This window comes from Harmonia axyridis, chromosome 1, assembly GCF_914767665.1.
Source record: "Harmonia axyridis chromosome 1, icHarAxyr1.1, whole genome shotgun sequence".
NCBI lineage: Eukaryota > Metazoa > Arthropoda > Insecta > Coleoptera > Coccinellidae > Harmonia > Harmonia axyridis.
This window is the reverse complement of record NC_059501.1, coordinates 17,228,334-17,255,161: the sequence shown is the minus strand read 5'-3', so window position 1 is coordinate 17,255,161 and position 26,828 is coordinate 17,228,334. Positions and strand designations below refer to the sequence as shown.

Genomic DNA, 26,828 nt, shown 5'->3' with positions numbered 1-26,828 from the left:
GGAGTCTTCATCAAACTACATGACTATATGGTTAAGTACAAAATCTACAACAAAAAGAGAATGCTGAAAGGGACTGGAATCATTATAAGGGAGGATTTAACAGGTCCTAGAATGGAATTGCTGGGCATGGCTATGGAAAAATATGGTATGTGAAGCGTCTGGACTGATTCTGGTAGAATATTTATAAATAAGGATAATAAGTTACACAAGATAATATCTAAAGATGAGTTAATGAACTTATTGTAATTTTTTGTAATTTCTTGTACTAAAGAGGGCACTTATATTTTCAGTAAAAAAGATATTGTGTTTTCTGTTCCCTGAGATTAGATGTATTTCTTTTATTTCTATTTTGCTGGAGTTTAGTACTATTCGCTCCAGAAACGATTGAATTTTGATATTTTTTCTAATTTTTTGTTTTTTGAGGGATGTTGGACATTTTGGATACATTGGATAGTTATGAGGAAGTTATTACAAAGACAAGTCCTAGTTTGCACGATTATTTTGCGGGAAGAGACAGCGGAGTGGCGGGTGCATTGGGTATTATACATTTTAATATTCGGAGTCTGAGGAAACATTTCGATGAATTGCTCGTATACTTGGAGAGAAACTTGAATAACTTGGATGTCATAGTCCTGTCTGAAACGTGGAATCTTGATTCGGTAAGTGAGTTCACAATACCAAATTATACGATTTATTACAACGAATCGAAAGCAAATCAAAATGATGGTCTTGTGATATATATAAGGAACTCCTTAACATCAAATGTTCAAATTATCTCTTTAACTGAAACTAAGCTCCTGAGAATAACTTTCGATATCAATGATAGAAATAAACAGACGAAATATGGAGTTACAGCATCTTATCGCCCCCCATCAATTGATGTACAAACCTACTTAGATGATTTAGATAGATATTTCTCTACTTTGAAATGGGAACCGATGGAGTTGTTTTTAGGGGACATTAATATAAATTTGCTAGACAAAGTTTCTATAAATACAAATGGTTATAAAAACATAATGAGCCAAAATGGATTCGTTTCAACCATCAATAAACCAACGAGGGAAACCAGCGACTCGGCATCAATAATTGACCATATTTTTATCAGACAAGCTAACTATCTGCTGAACAAGATTGAACTCGACCCACTCGTTGTACATAGTAGTATAACAGATCACTATTCGACACTCATTATGCTATCACGACTAACCACAGCTAACCTTACACCCAATATAACACACAAATACAATATAATCAATTATAATAAACTGAGATCAATTTTAGAGGTGGAAAGATGGAGCGAGATTTTATCGTGTAAAGAGACACAGAGAGGTTATAGTATCTTTGTTGACATGTTAGGGAAATATATTGCTGAGTCAACTGAAACAATGCTACGCAAGAAAGGTAGAACCAAGCTGAAGCCGTGGATAACAGAGGGGCTGGTAAAGTCGATTCATACCAGGGATCGGATGAAGAGGAAATTTCTGAGGTCTCCTACACCTGAACTCGAACTGGAGTTTAAAAAATATAGGAATAAACTCAATAGTCTAATAAAATTCACGAAGAATAATTATTATAAAAATAAACTGGATGCATGTGATAACTGTGGGCAATCCTGGATAATAATTAATGAAATTTCAAATTATAAACCAAAAAGAAATAATAATGTTGAGAATGTTTCTTTACTAGAGCAAGGTGATAAAGTCATTACAGATAATGAGGAAAAAGCGAATTATTTCAATGATTACTTCATCAATGTTGGAAAAAAAATGGCCAACAGAATTGAAAAGTGTGAGTTACCTGAAAATTTTCTAAAAAAATCTACAGTGGCCTCATCGTTGTTCCTTCGACCTGTTGATGAGAACGAAATAATTGTGGCAATATCGAAACTCAAAAATAATTGTGCACCGGGCCCTGACGGAATCACTACAACCGTCATAAAAAGCATTCATGAATACATAGTAACACCACTAACACATATCATTAACCTATGCTACGCAAATGGCAATATGCCAACACAGTGGAAAGAGTCTAATGTAACGCCTATTTACAAGGCTGGAAATCGAAATAATGTTGAAAATTATCGACCAATATCAGTGATTAACAGCTTTGCAAAAATTTTTGAACAGACCATCAAAGTGAGGTTGATCGAATTTTTTGATAAACATCATGTAATCAGTCCACTGCAATTTGGATTTGTCAACGGTTCCAGTACGGAAGATGCTGTTTTAGATTTCATAAAACATACCGTTGAGGCCTTGGATGAGTCGTCGAAGTGCTTGGCTGTATTCGTGGACCTGGCGAAGGCCTTCGACACACTCTCTCCTGTTAAATAAACTTTCTGATTGTGGTGTAAGGGGCCATACATTGAAACTATTTGAAGATTATTTGTTTCAAAGAAAGCAGAGGGTAAAAATTGGAGATAAATTCAGCACATCATCTTTAGTCACTGGTGGAGTACCACAGGGGACAGTTTTAGGCCCCATCTTATTTCTGGCTTACATCAATAGCCTAACTCAGATAGTGAATTTCCAAGGACATATTGTATGTTATGCAGATGATACAGCCATAGTATTCAAGGGAAAATCTTGGAAAGAAGTACATAATAATGCAGAGACTAATATGCAGAAATTTCAATGCTGGTTGAATAATAACCTGTTAAGTATGAATATGGATAAAACAAAGTACATGAAATTTTCTCTGATATCTAGCGAACATCCTACTGAGATGAAATTTCACATACATAAGAATACTTGTAATAACAAAAATGGAAATAATTGCTCCTGTCCTTCTATAGAAAAAGCTGAAACTGTTAGGTATCTGGGAATTTTGATTGATCATCACTTGCGATGGGATAAACAGACTTCCAATGTTGCTGAAAGATTGCGACTTCTCCTCTATAAATTCTATAGGCTAAGAGATATTCTTTCTAGAAAAAACTTATTAATTGTATACAAAGCTCTGGCTGAGTCAATTATACAATATTGCATTATGGTTTGGGGTGGTACTTTCAACAACTCATTAAGGCATTTACAAACAACCCAGAATTCAATAATTAAAATCATATTTAGGAAAGAAAGGCTTTTTCCAACTGACCAACTATACCTAGAGACAGGGATACTCAATGTGAGATCTATATATAGTTATCAATGCTTAAAATGGATGTTCTCGAATATGAATAAGTACAACATTATCACAGTTAAAACAACCAGATCTACTGAAAACCGAAATGTTGGTATCCCCCTCTTCAGAAAGGCACATACACAGCGTTTCCTCTTTTACTTTGGTCCAAAGCTATATAACCTGCTTCCTGCACATCTGAGAAATGTGAGCAACTTCAGGCAGATCAAAACTGACCTCAAAAACTATATCATAAGTAATCCTTCGATTTTTGATGTTTTCTAGACGATCGTGATGAACTTTCTTTCTTTTCTCTTTTACACCCACCCCTCCTTTCTGCTGTCTCTTCTGTTCTTCTAGATTGTTGAAAAGTAGTTGTTTTCTTTTTTTTTCTTTTATAAAAATATGCCACTCTCTCAATGTATTGAATGTAGCTCATCCAAGGGCGAGTGAGGGGCACAATACAGGCAATATGCCTAGGTGCATTTCACCGTCCGGGATGGTGTGAACATTTATCATTTATATAAGAAGTTTTTTGTACACACAAGGGAAACAAATAAATGTTATTATTATTGTTGTTATTATTATAATTAATAAATTTGTAGATTTAGAGGGAAATGCTGAAGATTCTTTATTTTTTATAAATTCGCAGTATAGTCGAATATGCAACCCCGATTTGGAATCCCTCTTATTGAAAATTTATTAATCGTATCGACAGAATACAAACAAAATTTACTAGAGGCTTGTACTACAGATTCGGGAATAGGCATGTTGAGTGTCCTGATGGTGCAAGGTTGATGGATTACAGAATGATTACTCTAAAGCAAAGAATAGTTATATTCAATCAAACTTTTTTATATCGAATAATGAATGGTCACTTCGATTTTACGCTCATCGGAGGGGTTTATTTGAACACTCGTACTTTTACCGGTCGTCGTAGAGAATTGTTTTATGTCCCAAGAGTACGCACGTTATTCTATTACAACTCCATTTTTGTGAGAATCATGAGATTTTATAACTGGCATATTTTTTTATCGATATTTTTAAGATTTCCCAAGTTGTTTTGAGAGAATATATTTGTACTAATGTAGAAATAAGTGACTTGTTCATATAACGTGATATTGTTAGTTTTTAAGAGATTTTTATCTGATAGTTATGTTCATAATCAATTGTACATTTCTTTTTTTGGCGAATCCTTGTAATTGGGTTATTTCTGTTAGGATTCCAGTTTATGTTAAATGAATAAATAAATAAATAAAAAGATGAATCAGATATAAAATTACTGAATTATATAGTATAAATGACTCCATTCATTTTTTGGATTCTTTATCGTGAAATCAATACACATAATAAAGCAAAAAAAGCAGAAACAATACATACACAGAAGTCTTGGAATCTGATATACAAATTATGTATTTAAATCAATTGCTGTAGCATATGTCCTCAATTTCATTATTGTTTTCCAATTGATTTCTTTTTTTTCAGCTCTGTCACGATACATTTTCTAACTTCTTATCCAGTATCCGATATCTACTGGTTCAAGAAAATTGAAAAGAATGAAAATTATTCAGCGGTTGTTTTTATTTATATTGTTAATACTCAAGACTCGGCAAATGGGTGAAACGTTTGCAGTATAACCGGAATATATTACCCAATTACTGAGGAAAAAATCATTATTTATTTCTCTATACCCCAACAATTCCCCACATGAATTACCATCCAATAAAGCTCCAGTCATGATTTCCTTTCAACCAATCATATTCGTTATTTTTTCGTACTCCAAGCATCGAAGATAATATTAGGTGCAGTGAAAGAAAGTTCAAACAGATATCCAGAAATTCTACTCTGTTGGCGAATTCAGCTTTATATTCAGTGTCAAAAATCAATTTCGATGTCTCCAATTATTATTCGCTGGGATCCGACAGAAGGTACAAAGGGGGAACTTGTCACAGTTCACGGTTGATTTGGGGGGAAACTGTTAAGGGAGCTTTATTGTGAACCATAGAGAATTGATTCGACTGCGGAAAACAAAGAGGTTACGACCTCTATGAAAAGAGGCGATATGAAAAACTGAACGGGGATTTTTTATTGAAGTTTTTGATGTTGCCGCCGATTGTGCGACGAGATTTGTGAAACGCGCTCGAATTGATACAAACATCTGTTGATTTCCCACTATTGTTAATAACTCATTGATTTTAACAGAAAATGTGAGCAACAATCAGCAGAGACATTCAAAAATGCACTGCATTTGCATGAAGAGATTTTCAACACTCGTATATGAGATGTGATTTATTGAGATGTTATTTGCAACGATTTTGCACGATTCAATTCATGTAACGCTACCGGAATTATCAAAGACGAATTTGTCATTTCATCGTATGCGATTGGCCGGGATGCGGATGCGCGTATCTAGAGAAAGAAACAGAGAGAATTTTCTGGAAAATTTTCAATAATTATCGAGACTTTAGAACTTGATTTATCGGCAAGAATTGTGTCGGGATTCTCGGTATGTGTTGACATGAATATTTGCATTCAGTAAATAATAATCTCACCTGGACGAATTAATTAAATTTGAAACAGTATTTTTTTTTAGAGTCATCCATCTTGTGGAAACGTATTTCAGGTTTGGTAGGATTCTTTTTGTGTCAAATAATTTCAGCAAAACTCCTTCTCTGGTTTATTTTATGATGAATGTTATAATTTCTCTATAACTTCTAGGTTAGAAATCTGAGAAGGAGTTGTGAATTCAGGTTAACATATTCTAATATCGTTGTTCATTTTCCCATCTGCCTCTCTTGGGATTGAAAAATATCAAGAAGTACAACCTTCCTTGGGATTAAACAATAGAAATCTCCATTGGGATTGAAACATCGTAATGGAGAACTTCCTTGAGATGTAGAAGTTGGAAAAGTACGTACGTTAAAATAATTTAAAACTGAGAGAATACGTGCGTAAAACCTGGCGTTATTACATCAACTTCGCTGAATGAGAATTGGAGTACTATAGCTTCCTGCTAAGATCTGGTGTTTAAATGGCTGAAAATAATCTACAGAAGAGGTACCAACCTAATATTACAGTTATTCATTGAAAAAAGGATCGATCTTTGTATATTTAAATTTTATTAAATTTGTAAAAACCTGAGTAGGAGTCTTGTTGCAAATAAGCCAAACCACTTCTAGAAATCAGTTTTAAAGTCTCATGCACAATTATAACGTTACATATTATTGCCGGTTCGTTTATCTAGTCTAGATGTAGGGTCCTGATAAAAATACTCCTGAAATTCGTCACGAACTTTTCAGTGATTATTTCACATAACTATACGAATATTCGATATTCTGCTTGAATTTTCTACGGTTCTGGTAATGCAACAAAAATTTTGCATGAAGCTCAAAATTTTAATTTTATAAAAGGTGACTTTTGAAAACGGAACAGATGAGATTACAGGTGAAATGAACTTCTTTCGAAAAAATGCTAAGAGAAGTCGATTTTTTAATTATTGATTTCAAATCAAATTCACATCCATATCATTTCAGCAGGGCCGTCGCTTAGAAAAGGCAGGATAGGTCACCTAGGGTGGCATTTCAAGCTTGATCAACAAAAATCACATGTGTAGAAAGTACTGAATGAGATTCAATTCGGTCAACAATAGACAAATTTGATTAACATCCAAAACCATCAGATGTGCTCCATTATGTAATTATACTACTAAAAAAAATATCCAGATGTCGCGTAATCCCCTCATAGTATTGTTTACAAGTTATTGACGCTAAATAAAACACAGCAACTCATCAGGCTTGTCAACGTTCGCTTTGCTAAACGTTGCCGAAGTTTATTGCCATTTGGAGCGGCATCTGGATTATTTTTCTTTTCAATTCTCCGATCAGAATGTTGGTTCCTCAGAATAGAATGCAAAATTTACGAGATACGATTTCATTCAACCATTTGTACCTTATCCTTCTTAAGAAATGAAAGAAGGTTCATTATTTCATACCAACTTCCATTATTTTATAATATTTCTCATTTTCAAATCAAATTAACTAGTGTTGGGCGTGGACGCATTCGAATTCAAAATAATGACCCATCCACATAATCCTATTGTTTTACTCGATAATCTTAAAGAGAAAAAAAAACATAATGTTCAAGCCTTTTATAAAGTGCCGACTTGTATTTTTGCCAAGGTAGCAGAAACGCAAAAGCAGGCACTGGAGCCTGATGTTAATTTTTAGCATTCTGTAGAGTGAGTTTCTCGCGACATATTGGGTCTCTGCCTTGGGCGGTAATTTGACCATCGACGGCCCTGCCTTTCAGCCCTCAAAGTTACAACCCCAACCCCTGAATTTCGAATAGGGAAGATGGGATAACATAAGTGATGCCTCATATGAAGTGTTTCTATGCTGAGTTCAACATAGTGAATTTTTTCTCATTTGATCCATTTGTATCGAAATATTCATATTTAAATTAATTTGATGCAATATTTGAGCACTTTAATTGTGTACCAATAGACCTGAGATACATTATTAATATCGCTATAACCACTAGCTGACCAAACTCTGTCGGAATTTGTATTAGTTGCTGCGAATAAAATGCACGGCGAACAAAATAATTCATTAAAATTTATACTACCAATAAGCCATTCGTATTTCCGATCCCACCTATAGTCACAAGACATTTACTTAAATCTGGAATAGACCGCTTTACTTCTTTGATTATTATGATTTATCTCAATAGGATTGACCCGAAAGAATTGCTGATTCATTAAAAAATCTACAGAATCAGAAAAAACTTCGAATATTTTTATTCACTTTGGAAATTTGAAATGACTCACTTGGTCCCGCTAAATCCATTTCGCCTTCTAGCAGTAATTAATTCGATAAACAAAATGAAAAGTCTTAGAAAAAAGTTTACTCGAACACGAGACAGTCGAGACACAGCAAACGCTACCATCAAAACTCAACAATGCGAAAACTAACTCGATTTCCAGCTTCCCGATTAACTCGAATAGCACAGAATTCGCCGTTAGGCCCTTCTCGATGAGACTACCGTGGATCGAGGCATGCCTCAAATCTATCTTTAGAAACCGCACTCAAAGGCGTAGGAATATTTTCGATTTCTCGTTGCGTCGATGTAGATAACGCACCAGACAAGGAAGCACGTGAGGCATGCCTCGAACCGTTTACTTCTTAAAGAGGAAGTGTGTTGAACATAGAAGAATCGTAAGATTTAGCAAGGATATTATGGAACAGAGACCCAGAAGTGCCTTACCGTATGATGTGAAATTGAGGATGAAATGAAATAATGATATATTCGATTAATTGCATTAATACGTGTAATTTCCAGAATTATTTTTTGTTAGGCACTGCCTCACCAGCCTTATAGAATTATAGCGAAAAATGATGAGCTTAATTTCCCGCCAACATGGTCCAAGGGTTCACACCATCTCAAGTTCTTATCGACGTATACATCCAAAAACTTGTAAAAACCTCGGCAAAAACACATGTAAACGCTTGATTCCAACTCTATGTTCTGATATTGCAGAAGAAGTGGATCTGCCACGGAATTCCTCATCTCGAATACGACTGATTCTGTCGCATATTGAGACATATTCACAATCAGAGGATGTTGGCTTTCACAATAGGATGTTAAAACCCAGATCTAGAATGTAGCTTCCATTAGACAGAAAGATTTATCCAGATGCAGTCATACTGATCATACCTATTTGGGTTATGACACATATTTATCTACAACACAAAAACCTGAGTCTTCTCAGTATGTGCCAACAATAGCGTGAATCCTTGCACCGACCTGTACTGTAGCAAATCTTCTTGGTATTCAAAGGAAGTCACTGCTGAGGATGTAATGGCCCGGTTTTTCATTTGGACTAAACCACAATCTCACCGAAGTATGTGGCAGTCATTTCAGATGCCAATAGTCCCTAGGCACGACACGACATTCTCTTGATTTATAAATGTTCCCGTTTTCGCGCTTGAAAATATATACGGGAATATCCGTCCATGTTTCCTTTATGTATGGAACCAACCGAAATATTTATCGCTGCCGCTGTGCCAGCGTTCGAATTATTAATGACGTGGGAACCCTTCGTGTGCCACATGAAACGAACGTGTCTAGTTGATTGAAGTGTTCAGATTCGTTGAATGAAAATAGCCCCGCTTTTGATATGAATTTCCATACGATGATCTCACATGGAGGGTAAATAGATGGCGTTGGTAGATACGCTTTGCATGTTAGAACCTAACCGTTTTGAAGTGGCAGATTGCTTATGTTCTTGATATATAAGCAGTCCTTTGAATGTAACTCGAGGATTTTTTTTGTGGTGATCTGTTCTGGATGGCGCTTTCAGTTAACTCTGAAGTAATAAAGTAAAATCGTTTCGGAATTCTGAATTGATATTGAGCTTTCGATATTTTAGGTGATTGCACTTTTTTTTTATAGGAATATATTTGCAAGTATAGATTCAAGCAGAATGTGCAGTCCATGCACTTTTATTGCTCAAGAGTACATATTCGCTGATTACTTTTGAAATTATAGTGGCTCGAAACATTGTTGAAACGAACGTGTCTAGTTGATTGAAGTATTCAGATTCGTTGAATGAAAATAGCCTCGCTTTTGATATGAATTCCCATACGATGATCTCACATGGAGGGTAAATAGATGGCGTTAGTAAATACGCTTTGCATGTTAGAACTTAACCGTTTTGATGGGGCAGATTGCTTATGTTCTTGATATATAATCAGTCCTTTGAATGTAACTCGAGGATTTTTCTCGCGGTAATCTGTTCTGGATGGCCCTTTTAGTTAACTCTGAAGTAATAAAGTAAAATCGTTTCGGAATTCTAAATTGATGTTGAGCTTACCATATTTTAGGTGATTGCCCATTTTTTGTTATATGGATACATTTGCAAGTGCAGATTCGAGTCTTATAATACAGGGTTGGCAGAATGCAGGTAAAACCAAAACAGGATACTGGTCAATAAGATTTTGAAAACTGTGGATTTTGTCATTATTTCATTAACGAATAGTGCGAAGCCAAGCACGAGTCATAGAATGACAAAAAAAAAAAGAAATGCCCACACCAAGCTCCACAGTTTGTAATTCAATTCAAACTATGATCCAAGAATAGTCCACCTCATAACAGATGGTTTACTATCAAAAACATCCTGAACAGGGAGGTAGTACTGACATATTCGGTACAGAGGCGAGAAAGGAAGTACATTAGTGCGCAGAAAAGAGAGGTAAAAGGCAACATGCACGGGAATTCTGGGCACATGTATATCAATCAGAGGAAGTAAGAAGAGACAATCAATCCCTGAGCAAAGAATATACTGAAGAAACTCTAGACCAATATATGTGCGGCGCCTATCCAGACTATCGACCTTGAATCTGCTCAGCAGCAGTTCATGTGCTATACCACGGTTCGGATAGACTCCATCAAGTCTGAGACTAACATACTTCAAAAATCGCCTCTGCATTTTTTTTCAAACCATAAATGACGTGAACACTGTGCATCGGGCGACCGAAAATGCACGCGTACTCAAACGTTGACCTCTAAAGAGCGTTAACCAGGACGAAGAGCATCATATCAGAATCGATTAACCACTTAAAACTCCTCACCAGAAAGCCAAGTGCCTTGAATCCACAGGACATAACCAGATACACGTGAGGTGTGAAACTCGTCCTCGAATCAAACACTACACCCAAATCTCTGTAACCATTCACTCTGGAAAGAAAATCACCCACAATATTATATTGAAATTCATTTGGTGCCATCTATCGACTGAATGAAATCAAGCAACATTTATTTTTGCTGAGAGGAAGTCAATTTCTCCTCCAACTTGCAGTTGTCCACGTAAAGTAGGCATTCACCATTCAAAAAACGGAAAATGAAATCCCCTCAATATATTCTATGTGTCTTCGTGTGACCATAAGCTTTGTGTTTTGGCGAGTCCTTCTCGAGCCAAGGTACAAGGTGTGCCCTCTACCAGGGTTTTGTGTTTCGTTCCGAGATCACTGGTGGACTCTTCACTTAGGCTTTCCATCGATATATGCCTAAGACACACCCTCTCAAACCATCGTGGAGAGGTGACTCTGTTGCAACGCTATGACCTCTAGAATCCTCCGGGCCAAAGTATGTGTGGCGCTAAATCCCAAAGCGCCATCCGTGAACAGACAGAGTCACTACATTTTTTAATCCTCTCTCATGGGGTGTCTCTATTAACAACAGCCGACTCATCGGCGGAACAGATCATGCTTTCACTGGGAATCTTGAGTATGTCATCGATAAACAATGTGAACAAAATTGGGCCCAACACCGTTTCCTGCGGTACACCACATTGAATATAAAATGGCTCACCAATGTGCAAATGGCCGGTGGGTCGAAAATAGTTGAAAATTGAAAATTTAATCTAGTCTAATTCATCTTCATATGTTTCAAGCGTATATTAAATTCGGGTTACATATATAACGGGTGTTTTTTTTAAGGTATATAACTTTAAGTTGGTATTACTGTTCAAGATGGCGACCGATTTAACAGCTGTCAAGTGATTTATTCTCAATTTGGTTTTGGTTGAACAACGCTTGTGAATAGTGCAATTTTATTTCGAAAATAATGGTTCTGTGCGGAATACGTATCGCGCACTACGTCCATTTTATTTTGTTTAGCGATGAAGCGCACTTCTGGTTGAATGGCTACGTCAACAAACAAAACTGCCGCATTTGGAGTGAAGCTAATCCTCAAGTATATGTCGAAACACCGTCACATCCAGAAAAACTAACTCTTTGGTGCGCTCTATGGGCTGGTGGAATCATTGGTCCGTACTTCTTCAAAAACGATGATGGCCAGAACGTTACAGTCAATGGTGATCGGTATAGAGCCATGGTTACTAACTTTTTCATTCCTGAATTGAACAACCATGATGTCCAGGAGCTGTGGTTCCAACAAGACGGCGCAACATGTCACACAGCTCGTGCCACAATCGATTTATTGAAAGACACGTTTGGTGACCGCCTAATTTCACGTTTTGGACCTGTGAATTGGCCTCCAAGATCTTGTGATTCAACACTGCTAGACTACTTTCTGTGGGGCTAAGTAAAGTCATTGGTCTATGCGGATAAGCCACAAACCCTTGACCATTTGGAAGACAACATTCGCCGTGTTATTGCCGATATACGGCCACAAATGTTGGAAAAAGTCATCGAAAATTGGATGTCCAGATTGGACTACACCCGAGCCAGCCGTGGTGGTCATATGCCAGAAATCATATTTAAAATGTAATGCTACAAGATTATCTTGCGGATAAATAAAATTCATGTCAATCGAATAATCCATCGTTGTATTATTGCAATTTAAAGTTCTATAGCTCTAAATAAAACACCATTTAGACGAAAATTTCATTGATTTATGCTGTAAAATCACTCAATGAAAATATGATATATGGTCTTGAAACACCATATATATTTTGGATATTTGCAACATCATTTCTTTCCCAAATCATCTCCTAGCAGGTTATTTCGCATGAACCAAATTGTGTCTCGGAAAATAAGTCGGTCAGTAGTAAAATCAATTAACATAATAAAATCCATGAACCTTATCTTCCTTCCGAAAACGAATCGACTACCACAGGTGGATTTAATTTCCTTTTCCGATATCTACCCATGACGGATGCCTGGTAGTAGATGTGATGTGGTTGCCCGCACATAAAAGCACAAGTTCAACTGAGTGGAAAGTGTCATCATGCTTGAACCACAAAGCCCGTTTGTGATCAACTGTATGTCTAATTTCATGCATACTTCGTCTGAACCCCTCCTTCCCCGTCATGGGGAAGGAGATCGATGTTCGGCTCAGAAATGAAATACGTGTCCACGAACCGCAAATGGGTCGTGTATGTGTTGCTTCTCTATAGAGGGATTACTATGAAGGGGCAGTTCTTTCCAGGATTAGACTGTTATGAGAAATTCACAATGGCCATTCTTGTGCTGAACGGGTATTTGAGATTATGCTGCTCAATGTGTGACACAAAAGACCCTTCTGGAGGACTTTGAACCGAAAATAACGGGTGTTTTTGAGAGCTTAAGAAATTGGAAGAATAATACAAGACAGAAATATTGTTGGAATGAATTTTTAATTTGATCTGGTAGATAATTTCATGAAACTTATCTTTCAAATATGATTTGCTGCATATGTCAGGCCCTAAGGCGTCAATGGTGGCTTGATCATTGGATTGCTGGTTTGTTGGCATAAACCAATGACTTAACATAGCCCCATAAAATTAATCGAGAGGTGTTAAGTGGTACGAATGAGGGGGCTAGTTAACAGGACCACTTCTGGAAATAAAATTGACATTAAATTGATTTTGCACAATTGATGTTTAAGTTCGCTGTATGGCAAGTTGAGCCGTCTTGTTGGAACCAGATGTCGTCGATATTCAGATGATTAATTTTTGATAACTTAAATCAGTCAGCATGGCTCGATAGCGCTCGCCATTCATTGTAACCGTAGGTCCTTCATAATTTCGAAATAAATAAGGACTCATGATACCGACAACGTGTAAACCCCACCAAACAATTATAATGGACGTAATGGTGATTCGTTGATGGCTTGAAGAATGTATTTGCTACATACACGGTAATTCTGCTTATTGACGAAGCCATTTAGCCAGAAATGTGCTCCATCACTAATCACAATTCCTAGGCTAAAATGCTCATCTTCGGTTAGATCAGCAAAATGCTATGTAAAAGATGGTCATTTGAGTTTAATTCTCGCAGGAATTTTATTTTATATGCAAGAAGAGGAAAATTGTAGCATTATTATTAATGATGACCTGTTGATGACCTCTAATCTTCGATGCTAGCATCTCGTCTTCAGCATCTACAAGAATTTTGGTAGAAGAACGCCTGATGCCAGTGTATTGCTTGGGATTCGCTAAGCCCAGATATACAGCCACTTACTTTGAAAAACGGGCGATTTAGTTCATTTCAACATTGCTTGATAGGAACTTTCGTTATTTGAAAAAAAAGAATTTCGTCCGCACCAGGAAAATCAAATATCATTGATTGGTATGCTAAGTTCAAACGTCGTGAAATGAGCACCGAAGACGGCGAACGCAGTGGACGCCCAAAAGAGGCTATCACCGACGAAAAAATAAAAAAAGTTCACAAAATAATTTTGAATGACCATAGAGTGAAGTTAATCGAGATAGATGCGCCTCCATCATTTCACTCCGGAGTCCAATCGACAATCAGCTGAGTGGACTGCACACGGTGAACCGAATCCAAAGCGAGGAAAAACACAACAGTCAGCTGGCAAGGTTATGGCATCAGTATTCTGGGATGCGCAAGGTATAATATTCATTGATTACCTTCAAAATGGCCTCACCATCAACAGCGATTATTAAATAGCGTTATTGGATCGTTAAAGGGATGAAATCGTTAAAAACGGCTCCATTCGAAGAAAAAAGGTGCTGTTTCATCAAAACAATGCGTCGTGTCACAAATCAATTAAAAAAACGGCAAAATTGCATGAATTGGGCTTCGATTTGCTTCTGCATCCACCGTATTCGCCAGATCTGGCCCCCAGCTACTTTTTCCTGTTCTCAGACCTCAAAAGAATGCTCGCTGGAAAGAAATTTATCGCCAATGACGAAGTAATCGCCGAAACAGAGGCCTATTTTGAAGTGAAAGACAAATCGTACTACAAAATGTCTATGGAAAAGTTGAAAGATCGCTATTATCACTGTATCGCCCCCGAAGTCAACTATTTTTCAATTTGCCTGTATCTAAATATTAATTTGTTGATTCATAATTTTTGAGATTTTTAACATATTTTGATTTGAGACATGAAGTTATATGTGAAATGTTGATGGTTCAAAATAATTAGCTCTTTTATTTTAGTTATCACGCCTTATAAAGTTAAGCATACCAAATTAGCTATTTGACAGAGGAAGTATTGTTGCCTATCCAGATTATTCGAATTGTTCTCTGACTTGAAATGGGAGCAGAAAAACTGTCAAGATGCAAGAAGATATACGGGCGGAATGCTTTTGTTCCTCATCATTCCACCTGACATCTTGATCCATAATTTATCATGGCATGTATCGAAAAGAGAAAAATCGCAATTGAACATGCATTTTTATTTTATACTAGCTGTCTGCCTCGGCTTCGCACGTTCTGTCAGGCAACCCAGAACACATCCTTCGAAGTGTCAAATTATATTTTATGATTGTTCGCTTGTTCGGAGCAAGAAGGAAAGCCTTTTCAATCTTTTTCATACATTTTTTCGGAAATATTTTGTTGTTTAAACCTTCTCATGACAGTAATGAACACATAAAAAAATTATCCAATTTGGTGCACTCGTTTCAATGTGATGCCCTTACATAATATCCATAGATATTTTCGTTTAGTTTCACACGAAAAATTGTCCCAAAAAATTGATGAACGACCCTGTTTTTACATTCTTTATGTTCATGTCATGTTACAGACCAAGAAGTTTTGATTTCAGATTTGTTTTCTGGAGACTGAGAATTATTTTGAAGAAAAATTCACATGTGCAATTTCATGGAACAATTACATGAAAATGGATTGGTAAAAGGACGCAAAAGCTTGTGTATTCACATAATATTTTTTTCTCATTTTTATATCTGCATTTCATTATAATTCCACACTTTCAAGCTTCACTCAATGAATAAATGAGTTGAAATGATCCATTTAATTTTATCCATTCAGTGAACATATTTCCAGGATAATACCACTTTTCTCTGGGAGATAATGCAATAATCCGAACAAGGCAATGAGCCTCAGCTGATGCGATTTTCATTCTCTTTTCCTCTGAACTCGTAATAAAATTGTGAAATTGCCTAATTAGCAGCGCTGAATGTAATTTTTAACAATGCGGTGTTTTAATTGTTCTACCATTCAGATATATATCGTTAGAGTTTATGTGGAAAAAATTGTATAATTAGGCTGCTTTTGTGGGATAACTGTCGCTGCAAATCTTATGCAGGGCATCATTGTTTCCTCTATTCCATTGAAAATTTGAAACAATAGAAAAAATCGAAATCCAGAACTGAAAAATATTCTGCGAATAATACACTTCACAAACTATTTTGGTGATGATCATCCATCTTGATATCATTCGAGGGTTCAATTTGTAGTTTTAACATGAATTTCAAACAGAAATCGATAAGTTTATTATTGAAACTCACTTTTGTGAGCCTAATTAGTCCCACAAAAGTTAGTTCTCTAGTTATGTTCTTTAACTAATGGCAATAATAATAAAAACAATAACAATAATATATATTGATCCTTCGTGACATGAACTTACATGTATAGGATAAGTCATAAAATAGAAACAGAATATGTACAATCATTGAACAATACAATCATCAAAGTAATCATTTACTTTGTAATAACACTTTTGTATCAATAAGTTTTTGATAGATTTTTTTTAACTCCACCTAGTTCAGAGATTGAATTTTATATGGCAACTGATTATAAATTTTGATGCACTGATACATTGGTGACTTCTGAAACTAAGTGGTTTTGTGTTTGGGAATAAAAAGTGTTCCTTCACTTCTAGTGTTGTAACTATGAAAGTTAGATAACTTTATTTATAAAAAGAGGTTTAAAGGACCAACGAGGTAGTATATTAAAAATCAAACGTAAACGTAAACTTTCTTTCAATTTGATATTCATTGATTCAATTATTTATTTCTTCTCTATTCAATATATTTTTATGTATCAGATTATAAAGCTTGTAGATAATTGAGACATGACAATCTGCTCTTACACTGAATTCCTTACAGATAACTTAGATGAGAAGAAAAGTTGATATATGATAAATATGTGATTGAATCAGAAGATATAAACCTAACCTAACTAACTAACACTAGTGTTGTGTTTGTGAATATCATCCCAGGCCCTTTGAGGAAAAATTGTTCCGTTCTGATTGGCAGCCTATAAAAAGTTTCATATTTACCTATAGTTCTTGAGAAATATTCATTGGAAAAATAGGGAAAGCAAGAGTTTTTGAGCGCTCGTCATCAATACGTCAATTGCGCTCTTAGAGATTATAGAACTGTATAAAGGTATATCCTACGATGTATGAATGAACGAGCGACCAAAAGCTTTTTACTGCACCTTATTTTTTTCGCTTGAATTTTCTATTATTTTGATGACCTGATCCACCAAATTTCACTTGAACTTGATATTGTTAGTTACTTACAAACTATCAACTTAGTTGTCACTGAAATATCATTATTCTTTTTCGATATTCTTATTTAAATCTAAATGAAAATTTTGATTTCAATCGAATCTACAGGAAATCAAACTTGCCCATGGACATTAATTACCAAACCTGAAAACTGAAAACTGGAATTTTCATCAGTTAGTCGGACTTTATTGTTTCAGACCATTTTAGACTCAAAATTTGAAAATTTCGGCGATTGTGCCCAAAACGATAGAGTTCAAAGAAGGAGCATTTTTTTTGCAACCTATATCAAACGTAAATAAAGGACAAAATGCCCTGTTAGGTGCACTCCATCATATTTGGCTACTCAAGGACCTGAAAGTATTGTGACTCACCTTCTTGAAATCGATACTGCAGAAGATGTGAACACTAAGACTGCAAGGTCAAACACGTTTTTCATTCAATTACTTGATGTTTTCCCGAACTACTTTGCCAAGTTCTGTTCGAAATCGATTGCACGATTTGTTCTTATTATTCCCTGATTTCTAGGAGGCTGACGATTTAGTGCCAATGTATGGTGCAGATTCATTTGAGCATTAAAAGCTCAATTATCGAACTTTATTTTTTAGGAGCTAGAATATTTTTATGAAGGTCAGAATAGATTAATGGATTTCATGGAATCGCACTTTTTTCTTGAAGTAATAAACTTTTGGAAATAACCATTTTTTTTTTCATAACATATATGTTTAAACACCTTGAACATTTTTCGTTATCTCAATTTTTTTCGTGAAGACCAGATACCTGCTGAATAAAGCTATCATAGCACTAATAAGGAAGTAGGCATTGAAATCTGAACTAGTGTAAGGAGTGAATCCAATATTTCCTTGATGCTGAGATGCCAGTCGAAAACATTAGGGATGATAGCCAATGCAATTTAATATTTGACCAGACAATGCATAAAGACTTGAAATTTCCTTTCATCGAAGAGGTCTTCCAGATCATGAATTATGGAGGGGTGACTCTGCCCTAGTACGGTGAGTCTTATGAACCTACCGGTGCCACGCAAAAGTGTGACGCGAGGCCAATAACGCCACCTCTCGGGCATATTGAGCGACTACAAGATAATTGTTCTATATATTAAATATGAAAGAATATATTCGAATATTAATTTTTTCAATTCTGCCTCATGCTAAATTCTTCATATAGCGATTTCTCAAAAAGAGAACAAAATTGCCCAATTGATTTCGTCAAACAAACTAATTAATGAAAAAAAGATTAAATTGATTGGAAATAATGATAATATTGTGGGCATTGAAGCGAATCCAACTTGGACAAAAAAAAAATATGAAGAGAAATGCTCAATGAGTTCACTATAGTTTACGACAATATCGAAGAAGTTAAATGGAAAGTCCTGTTCTGGCTATTACATTCCAATCACTTCAGTTGGCGCTTCACTAGCAGTAGAATAGATTGAAGTCTTTCTTTTTAAACTTCTGTCAACTTTTATTATATGGGGTCAACTAAGTAATTTGTTTTCCTCATTTCAAGTTTCCTCAACGTATTAATGAAACATATCAGATATGATTCGAAACTGTTGCAGTAATTTTGGATTCTAGTATGAACACAATTCGATAACTTTCAAATGGAATAAGTTTCTATGTCAGTTCTCTTCCTGAATGAAACTTTGTAATTTTGATTTATATATTTCTACTGAGTTATTGTATTGACTGCTGTTTTGTATTGATAGTCTGAACTTGGAAATAAAATAAGAATCATATATATCTTTTGATTGAATGAAATTGTGACCACTCATCAAGCCGCTGAGATGAGACTATATGCTGCGTACTTAGACATGCCGATCGTTTGGTATATTCACGAGTCATCAACTATTTTTTGAATGTCATATAATACACATTACAAAACAAATATTCCTAATAATCATAAGAATGATCACTATTTTAGTTGATTCAATATTCTCAACTAAAATTTCGATTTGTTTCAGACATGAAAATTTGCAACCAAATCTGGCAGCGCTATGAATATCCCAGAACCATCCGTCCAATATGTTTGGGAGTTCCCCAACCTCACATTCTTGGATTTGAACTACACCAACACAACAGATCCTGCTAGAGATGCCTGGGAACACTGGAGCTCTCTTATGCAGGACAGAGCCGTCGTGGTCTCACTTCTTCTTCTTTTCTCCCTCACCACAGTGTTCGGCAATATGCTGGTAGTTCTAGCTGTAGTCAGAGAACGCTATTTACACACCCCCACCAACTACTTCATCACATCACTGGCTGTAGCCGACTGTCTGGTTGGATTGGTAGTGATGCCGTTCAGCGCCCTCTATGAAGTGCTCGAACACACCTGGTTCTTCGGTACGGATTTGTGCGACATCTGGCGGTCCTTAGACGTACTCTTCAGTACCGCGTCGATCTTGAACTTATGCGTGATCTCGTTAGATCGGTATTGGGCGATCACTGATCCGATAACATATCCTATGCGCATGACTAGAGTGCGTTCCGTTCTTCTAATCGCTGGTGTTTGGGTGTGTTCTAGTGCCATATCGTTTCCGGCTATCGTTTGGTGGCGGGCGGTCAGAACTGAACCGATTCCCGCTTTCAAATGTCCTTTCACGGAACATTTGGGTTATTTGATATTTTCCTCCACGATTTCCTTTTATCTGCCCTTGTTCGTGATGGTCTTCACTTATTACAGGATATACAGAGCTGCTGCAGCCCAAACAAAGTCTTTGAGACTCGGGACAAAGCAGATCCTCTTGGGTTCTGGAGAACTGGAGCTAACTTTGAGAATCCACAGAGGCGGAACATGCAAAATACCGGAGGCCAGGCAGTTCTCTGGTACAGAGGATGAACCTCTGACGGCGTTGGCTAATAACGGGTTGACGCGCTTGGCTTCTAATAGGGGAGTTAACAGTAAGAACTTTTCTTTGTCTAGGAAGCTTGCCAAGTTCGCGAAAGAGAAGAAGGCGGCAAAGACATTGGGTATTGTTATGGGTGTGTTTATAGTGTGTTGGTTACCATTTTTTGTTGTGAACTTGTTGTCTGGATTTTGTTCGGACTGCATCTGGCAGGAAGAGACTGTACTGGCAGTTGTCACGTGGCTGGGTTGGGTCAACTCCAGCATGAATCCAGTTATATACGCCTGTTGGAGTAGAGATTTCAGAAGGTGAGTTCGATGTTCTTGTGCTTTGACATTGACAATTATTGAATTGCGATTTATAATATTGAATGATAAACCAACAGTTTAATTAATTTGAGCATCAACATATATTCTTGACGGATCAAGTAACCCCTAAATTTATAATCTCAGCGGAACATCCAATAATTTATATTATTCAATTGAAAAATATTGAAACTTTCAATAAAAAACACAATATAGTGAAATCAAAAAGAACTGAGTGGTTCAGGCAATAATATATTAAAAAAAAACTGGTCCAAAAATCCATCTCAAAATAAGTTCAACCTGATGATTTTCAAATAACGACCATGTAGAGAACAGCGCATGCTTCGTCGCTACTATACAATTTCTCATAGCTGTATCGAGCTTCGAGAACATGTTTATGGTCTATTGAATTCCCTAATCTCCATAGTATTATTTGATATCAATTTGAAGTTTCTTCTTGTCCCACTTCTTCATACTTTTTTGAGGAGTCTTAAATGGATATTATCACTAAAATCATACAATCACAATTAATTTGAGTCTCATATGGTGATACTTTCTCAAGTGATCTCAATTATTATCCTTGGAATAGCATTTTCAATTAAAGCTTACTTGACAGAGCTGAAGAGTGGCATTGATAATACTAGCTGAAAAGCTTTAAAATGAAGGTTATCGTTGAAATGGTGTATAATCAGTATTAACTTGACAGCGCTGAAGAGTATGATATGATGATACTTTATTCAGAAGTCCGTTATAAATTTTATGTAGTACATACAATGATGATATTTTCAATAGCGCTTCATAGTCTCAGATCATAAAACTGTCTCAGGAGAATTAAAATAAATAATGTTTCTGAAATAGCTGAAATGACAAACAAGATCATATTCGCTTGAGAGGTTTCAAATGAATAATATCTCTGAAATAGCACAATTAGAGAGGGGTTTGAGTCCAGATACTTTCAATTCAAGAGGTTGCAAATATAACTATTCCATCTGAAGCTCATTTAATCATACCGAAGATTACTATATTGTGATAGTGTTACAAATAATATGATTTGATCTTCTGTTCAATATTGACGAATAAAACATTATTCTATTGACTCAAAAAGCTCGATCCTCCACGGTATCGTAGAATATTGACAGATGGTGAAAAGGAGTTATATTAAAATTCTTCAGACGTCCAGGCAAGATATATTAAGTGTGTGTTGTCACTAGGTTGTCAGTTACACGTGAATGTTCTGTATTGAAGGATAATTTGTATTTGAATGTATTCATATATAGAAGAAAAATATGTTATCACTATATTTAATATCATCAAGCGATCGATGAAATACCACCTACATTAATCAATATACAGAGTAGATCTTATATTTGTACATTCAATTTGACCGTAGATTTCTTAGATTTGGCTCAGGTGAAAACATGTAGGCTTTTAGAGTTTTAAAATAATTGTATTCATTAGTGATTTAAGAGTTTTCTCATATTTTTATGACATTTTGAGAAGGCACAAAACTGTGAAGATTTGTGTAGTTTTAGGAATCTAACATTTTACTCCGTCTGCTTCAGCGACGGAGAAACGAAGGTACAGAAACGGTTTGGAATTGGGATACCTAGACTGTTTCCATGAATCAATTCATTATTCATTGAGGTTAGGTTAGGTTAGGGCGCGTTTAGATTTTGCGAGAGAGCATATCCATTGGGAAGAGGCTGATTGGGAAATAGTGCACTGAGCATATCTTTCATGTGGACGTCTGTATACAAGAAAACGTCGATCACAATGGTAGAGGCAGAATCTAGACTCATCTATGAAGAGAACTCTTTCCCAATCAGCCTCTTCCCAAGGGATATGCTTTCTCGCAAAATTCAAACGCGCCCTTCGATGGGCTGGGGTAAGAGCTGGGCCTCTTGCCACGACACGAGGCCTTAAATCATTCTCTGAGGCGATTTCTTATTGTCTGAGTGCTAATTTGCACCCCATGAGTTTGTTCAAGCTGTATTTGAAGGAGGCGAGCGGTTGCAAACCGTTGTCTCAACGAAGAAACTGTCAAGTAACGTTTTGAATGGCAGTAGTTACCCGTGGTCTAACCTGTCCTGGTCTTCGGACAATCATATCTGTCTCCCTGAATCGCTGCAACATTCTGGGCACAATTGTATGGGAAACTCCAAACCTTTCTGCAATTCTTGTGTATGTCCACCCTTCTTCTCGCAAAACTACCGCTTGGGTACATTCCTCTTGGGTCAAATTGCGTGTTTCCAGTTGCATATCGATCGAGTGTAGAAAATCAAACGAAAGAAAAACTATTCATCACTAGAATTGATCGAGAACAACTGATTTCAGAATGGAGCCAATACATTCAAAATCTGATAATCTCAGCTTTTTTTATTCCTGCTGGGAAAAAACATCTGTACTGAAGAAAAACGTTGACAGTGGATTACATATGCATGCATAATTCTGATAAAATAATCATCGTTGAGAACACCTTCAGTTGTAGAATAAATTTGAGATTTTCATAATGCGCGTTAATTCTTTTGCGCAGAGTATTCACATCTAAAAAAACATATTTCTTGGTCATAGTTTCGTGATTAAAAATCCTGCTCAAGACTAGCGTTTATGGCTATTAGCGTCATCCTAAAAATATATATAAGGAGCAGAAATTCTAAAAAAATGAGAGAAGAACTGAAAAGTATGGAGCTATGGAGCATTAATCAAGGTCACTCAAATCTCCTACTTTCCTCGTTTTCCTCAAATTATTTGTGCCACCGATACGAAAGCCGAATTTCTGGCACGACATCGTCTGCTGGGTTCATTTATACGAGATAAACTCTCATTCTGGTGAAATACAGCCCTAAAAGTAGAGAAAAATAGGTGGAAATTATTCCAAATCACGTATCGATCTTTCACCGCACACAGATGATCGATAGTGCGAACTATAAACCTCCAATTACCAAGTTTAACACGTCGTTCCAGAAATGATTGATAGTATTATTCGCCGACTATGGAAGAGAGGGGTGAACCTAGTCAAAACTTCTTTAGTGTCTTTGGTGTTCATCAACAGTTGAAATCATGGAAATATTTAGAATCTTATATAAAAGAAGATGTTTGACAATTTTCCATTATTTATATCGATACAAACCGTACGATGTTGTATATTACTGAAATAATTAAAAATTTAGGCTTCAAAAAATGGCACAAGAATCTAGTATTCACATCCAAAAAAACATATTTCTTGGTCATAGTTTCGTTATTAAAAATCCTGCTCAAGACGAGCGCTGATAGCGATTAGCGTCATCTGAATAATATACAGGGTGGCCATTTGAAAACGAAGCAAACGAGATTACAGACGAAATTAAGTTTTTCGATAGAAATGCTCGGACAGGTCGATTTCTGTTTCGAGGGGGACAACTTAGGATGTAGGTTACGGACGCATAGCGCTTCAACCCTTGCTGCTACAACCCCCACCCCCAATTTTTGAATAGGGAAGATGGGGTGAGTGATACCTCAATTTGAAGGTATTTTTATACTGATTTTAGCACAGTAATTGTTTTTTCATTTTATGCATTAGTTCTCGAAATATTCATGCGTTAGTTAGTTAGGAAGGAAGCCACAGTCATGGTTGTTTTGAAGCTCAAAATGTCGATTTTTCACAAAACACTACAAGTGCCATGAAAACACCACTTCGTTTTCAAATACTTAGTTAAGAATATTTCGAGAACTAATGCATAAAATGCAAAAACAGTCACTGTGCTGAAATCAGTATAAAAATACCTTTCAAATGAGGTATCACTCAACCCATCTTCCCTATTCAAAATTTGGGGGTGAGGGTTGTAGTAGCAAGGGTTGAAGCGCTATGCGTCCGTAACCTACATCTTAAGTTGTCCCTCTCGAAACAGAAATCGACCTGTCCGAGCATTTCTATCGAAAAACTTTATTTCGTCTGTAATCTCGACTGTTTCGTTTTCAAATGGCTACCCTGTATATTTAGAGCAGAAATAAAAGAAAAAAGAAATGAGAGAAGAACGATAAGAATAAAGCTATTGAACATTCATAAAGTTCACTAAAATCTCCTTCTTTCCTCGTTGTTCCCAAATAAATTGTACCAGATACGAAAGCCGAATTTCTGGCACGACATCGTCTGCTGGGTTCATTTATACGAGATAAACTCTCATTCTGGTGAAATACAGCCCTAAAAGTAGAGAAAAATAGGTGGAAATTATTCCAAATCACGTATCGATCTTTCACCGCATACCGATGATTAATAGTGCGAACTATAAAGCTCCAATTACCAAGTTGAACACGTCGTTCCAGAAATGATTGATAGTATTATTCGCCGACTATGGAAGAGAGGGGTGAACCTAGTCAAAACTTCTTTGGTGCCTTTGGTGTTTATCAACAGATGAAATCATAGAAATATGAAAGAAGATTTTTGACAATTTTCCATTATTAATATCCATACAAACCATACGATGTTGTATATTTCTGAAATGATTGAAAATTAAGGCTTCAAAAAATGGCACATCCAAAAAAACATATTTTTTGATCATAGTTTCGTTATTAAAAATCCTGCTCAAGACGAGCGCTGATAGCGATTAGCGTCATCTGAATAATATACAGGGTGGCCATTTGAAAACGAAACAGACGAGATTACAGACGAAATAAAGTTTTTCGATAGAAATGCGCGGACAGGTCGATTTCTGTTTCGAGGGGGACAACTTAAGATGTAGGTTACGGACGCATAGCGCTTCAACCCTTGCTGCTACAACCCCCACCCCCAATTTTTGAATAGGGAAGATGGGGTGAGTGATACCTCAATTTAAAGGTATTTTTATACTGATTTCAGCACAGTAATTGTTTTTTCATTTTATTCATTAGTTCTCGAAATATTCATGCGTTAGTTAGTTAGGAAGGAAGCCACAGTCATGGTTGTTTTGAAGCTCAAAATGTCGATTTTTCACAAAACACTACAAGTGCCATGAAAACACCACTTCATTTTCAAATACTTAGTTAAGAATATTTCGAGAACTAATGCATAAAATGAAAAAACAATTACTGTGCTGAAATCAGTATAAAAATACCTTTCAAATGAGGTATCACTCACCCCATCTTCCCTATTCAAAATTTGGGGGTGAGGGTTGTAGTAGCAAAGGTTGAAGCGCTATGCGTCCGTAACCTACATCTTAAGTTGTCCCCCTCGAAACAAAAATCGACCTGTCCGAGCGTTTCTATCGAAAAACTTTATTTCGTCTGTAATCTCGTCTGTTTCGTTTTCAAATGGCCACCCTGTATATTTAGAGCAGAAATAAAAGAAAAAAAATGAGAGAAGAACTGATAAGAAAAAAGCTATTGAACATTCATAAAGTTCACTAAAATCTCCTTCTTTCCTCGTTGTTCCCAAATAAATTGTACCAGATACGAAAGCCCAATTTCTGGCACGACATCGTCTGCTGGGTTCATTTAGACAAGATAAACTCTCATTCTGGTGAAATACAGCCCTAAAAGTAGAGAAAAATAGGTGGAAATTATTCCGAATCACGTATCGATCTTTCACCGCATACCGATGATTAATAGTGCGAACTATAAAGCTCCAATTACCAAGTTGAACACGTCGTTCCAGAAATGATTGATAGTATTATTCGTCGACTATGGAAGTGAGGGGTGAACCTAGTCCGGAATCCAACGGTTATTTATGTTCGATCACCATTCCGTCTCCTCGGGCGGTAACATCTATTCGTGTCGAAGCGCTACCCTTAAAAAGTTGACAAATCCCCTCAGGATCTGACGGGAAGCGTCACGACAACGAGACGATAAGTAATGAACTTTCCTGGATGGGCTCCGGGGGCTCGACGGACTGGCGAGGAACCCAATTTAGCGGCCGACAGTGGCTTGAAAAAGTTCCCCAACAATCATTACTTAAGACTTGCCGTAGGGTATGTCTTTAAGAGCCATTAGGAGAAGAAAACGAAACGTTTCGCAGAGGTAACCAGAGTCGAGATCGCGGAAAAGATAACCTCCCCGGAGTTGGAAGGGAAGGGAACTTGACCTTTATGATTCAGGTCCCTGAGGGTAAGTTCCGATGACATTTCTATCCGGGAGAAGGTGTTCTGGGACTTGCAAAAAGTTATGTTACAAAATCAAAAACTTAGAGAGAAGAAGTTAGGGAAATTTCATTGTTCAGTCATGCGCCAATGACGCCTTTAGAGACCACAGGATTGCATTTAGGTATATGGAGGAATGCAATTGGTGCGTGAATATTAATTTATAAATATTTATAACACTTCTTCTTCATTATCTTCATTTTAAGACTAGTGAATTGTTTTTATTGTTTCCCAACCTCC

The 26,828-nt window shown here is 36.4% G+C and overlaps 1 protein-coding gene across 2 annotated transcripts in view; it reads left to right on the top strand.

The window, feature by feature from the left end:
* Positions 1–26,828, top strand: part of LOC123679699 (dopamine receptor 2) — a 258,175-nt gene that overhangs the window by 37,725 nt on the left and 193,622 nt on the right. For both annotated transcript variants that reach the window (XM_045617116.1, XM_045617124.1), the window contains exon 2: positions 19,316–20,502. In XM_045617116.1, the coding sequence (XP_045473072.1) occupies positions 19,349–20,502 (1,154 nt within the window). In that variant the 5' untranslated portion in view covers positions 19,316–19,348. The remainder of the gene's footprint in view (positions 1–19,315; positions 20,503–26,828) is intronic.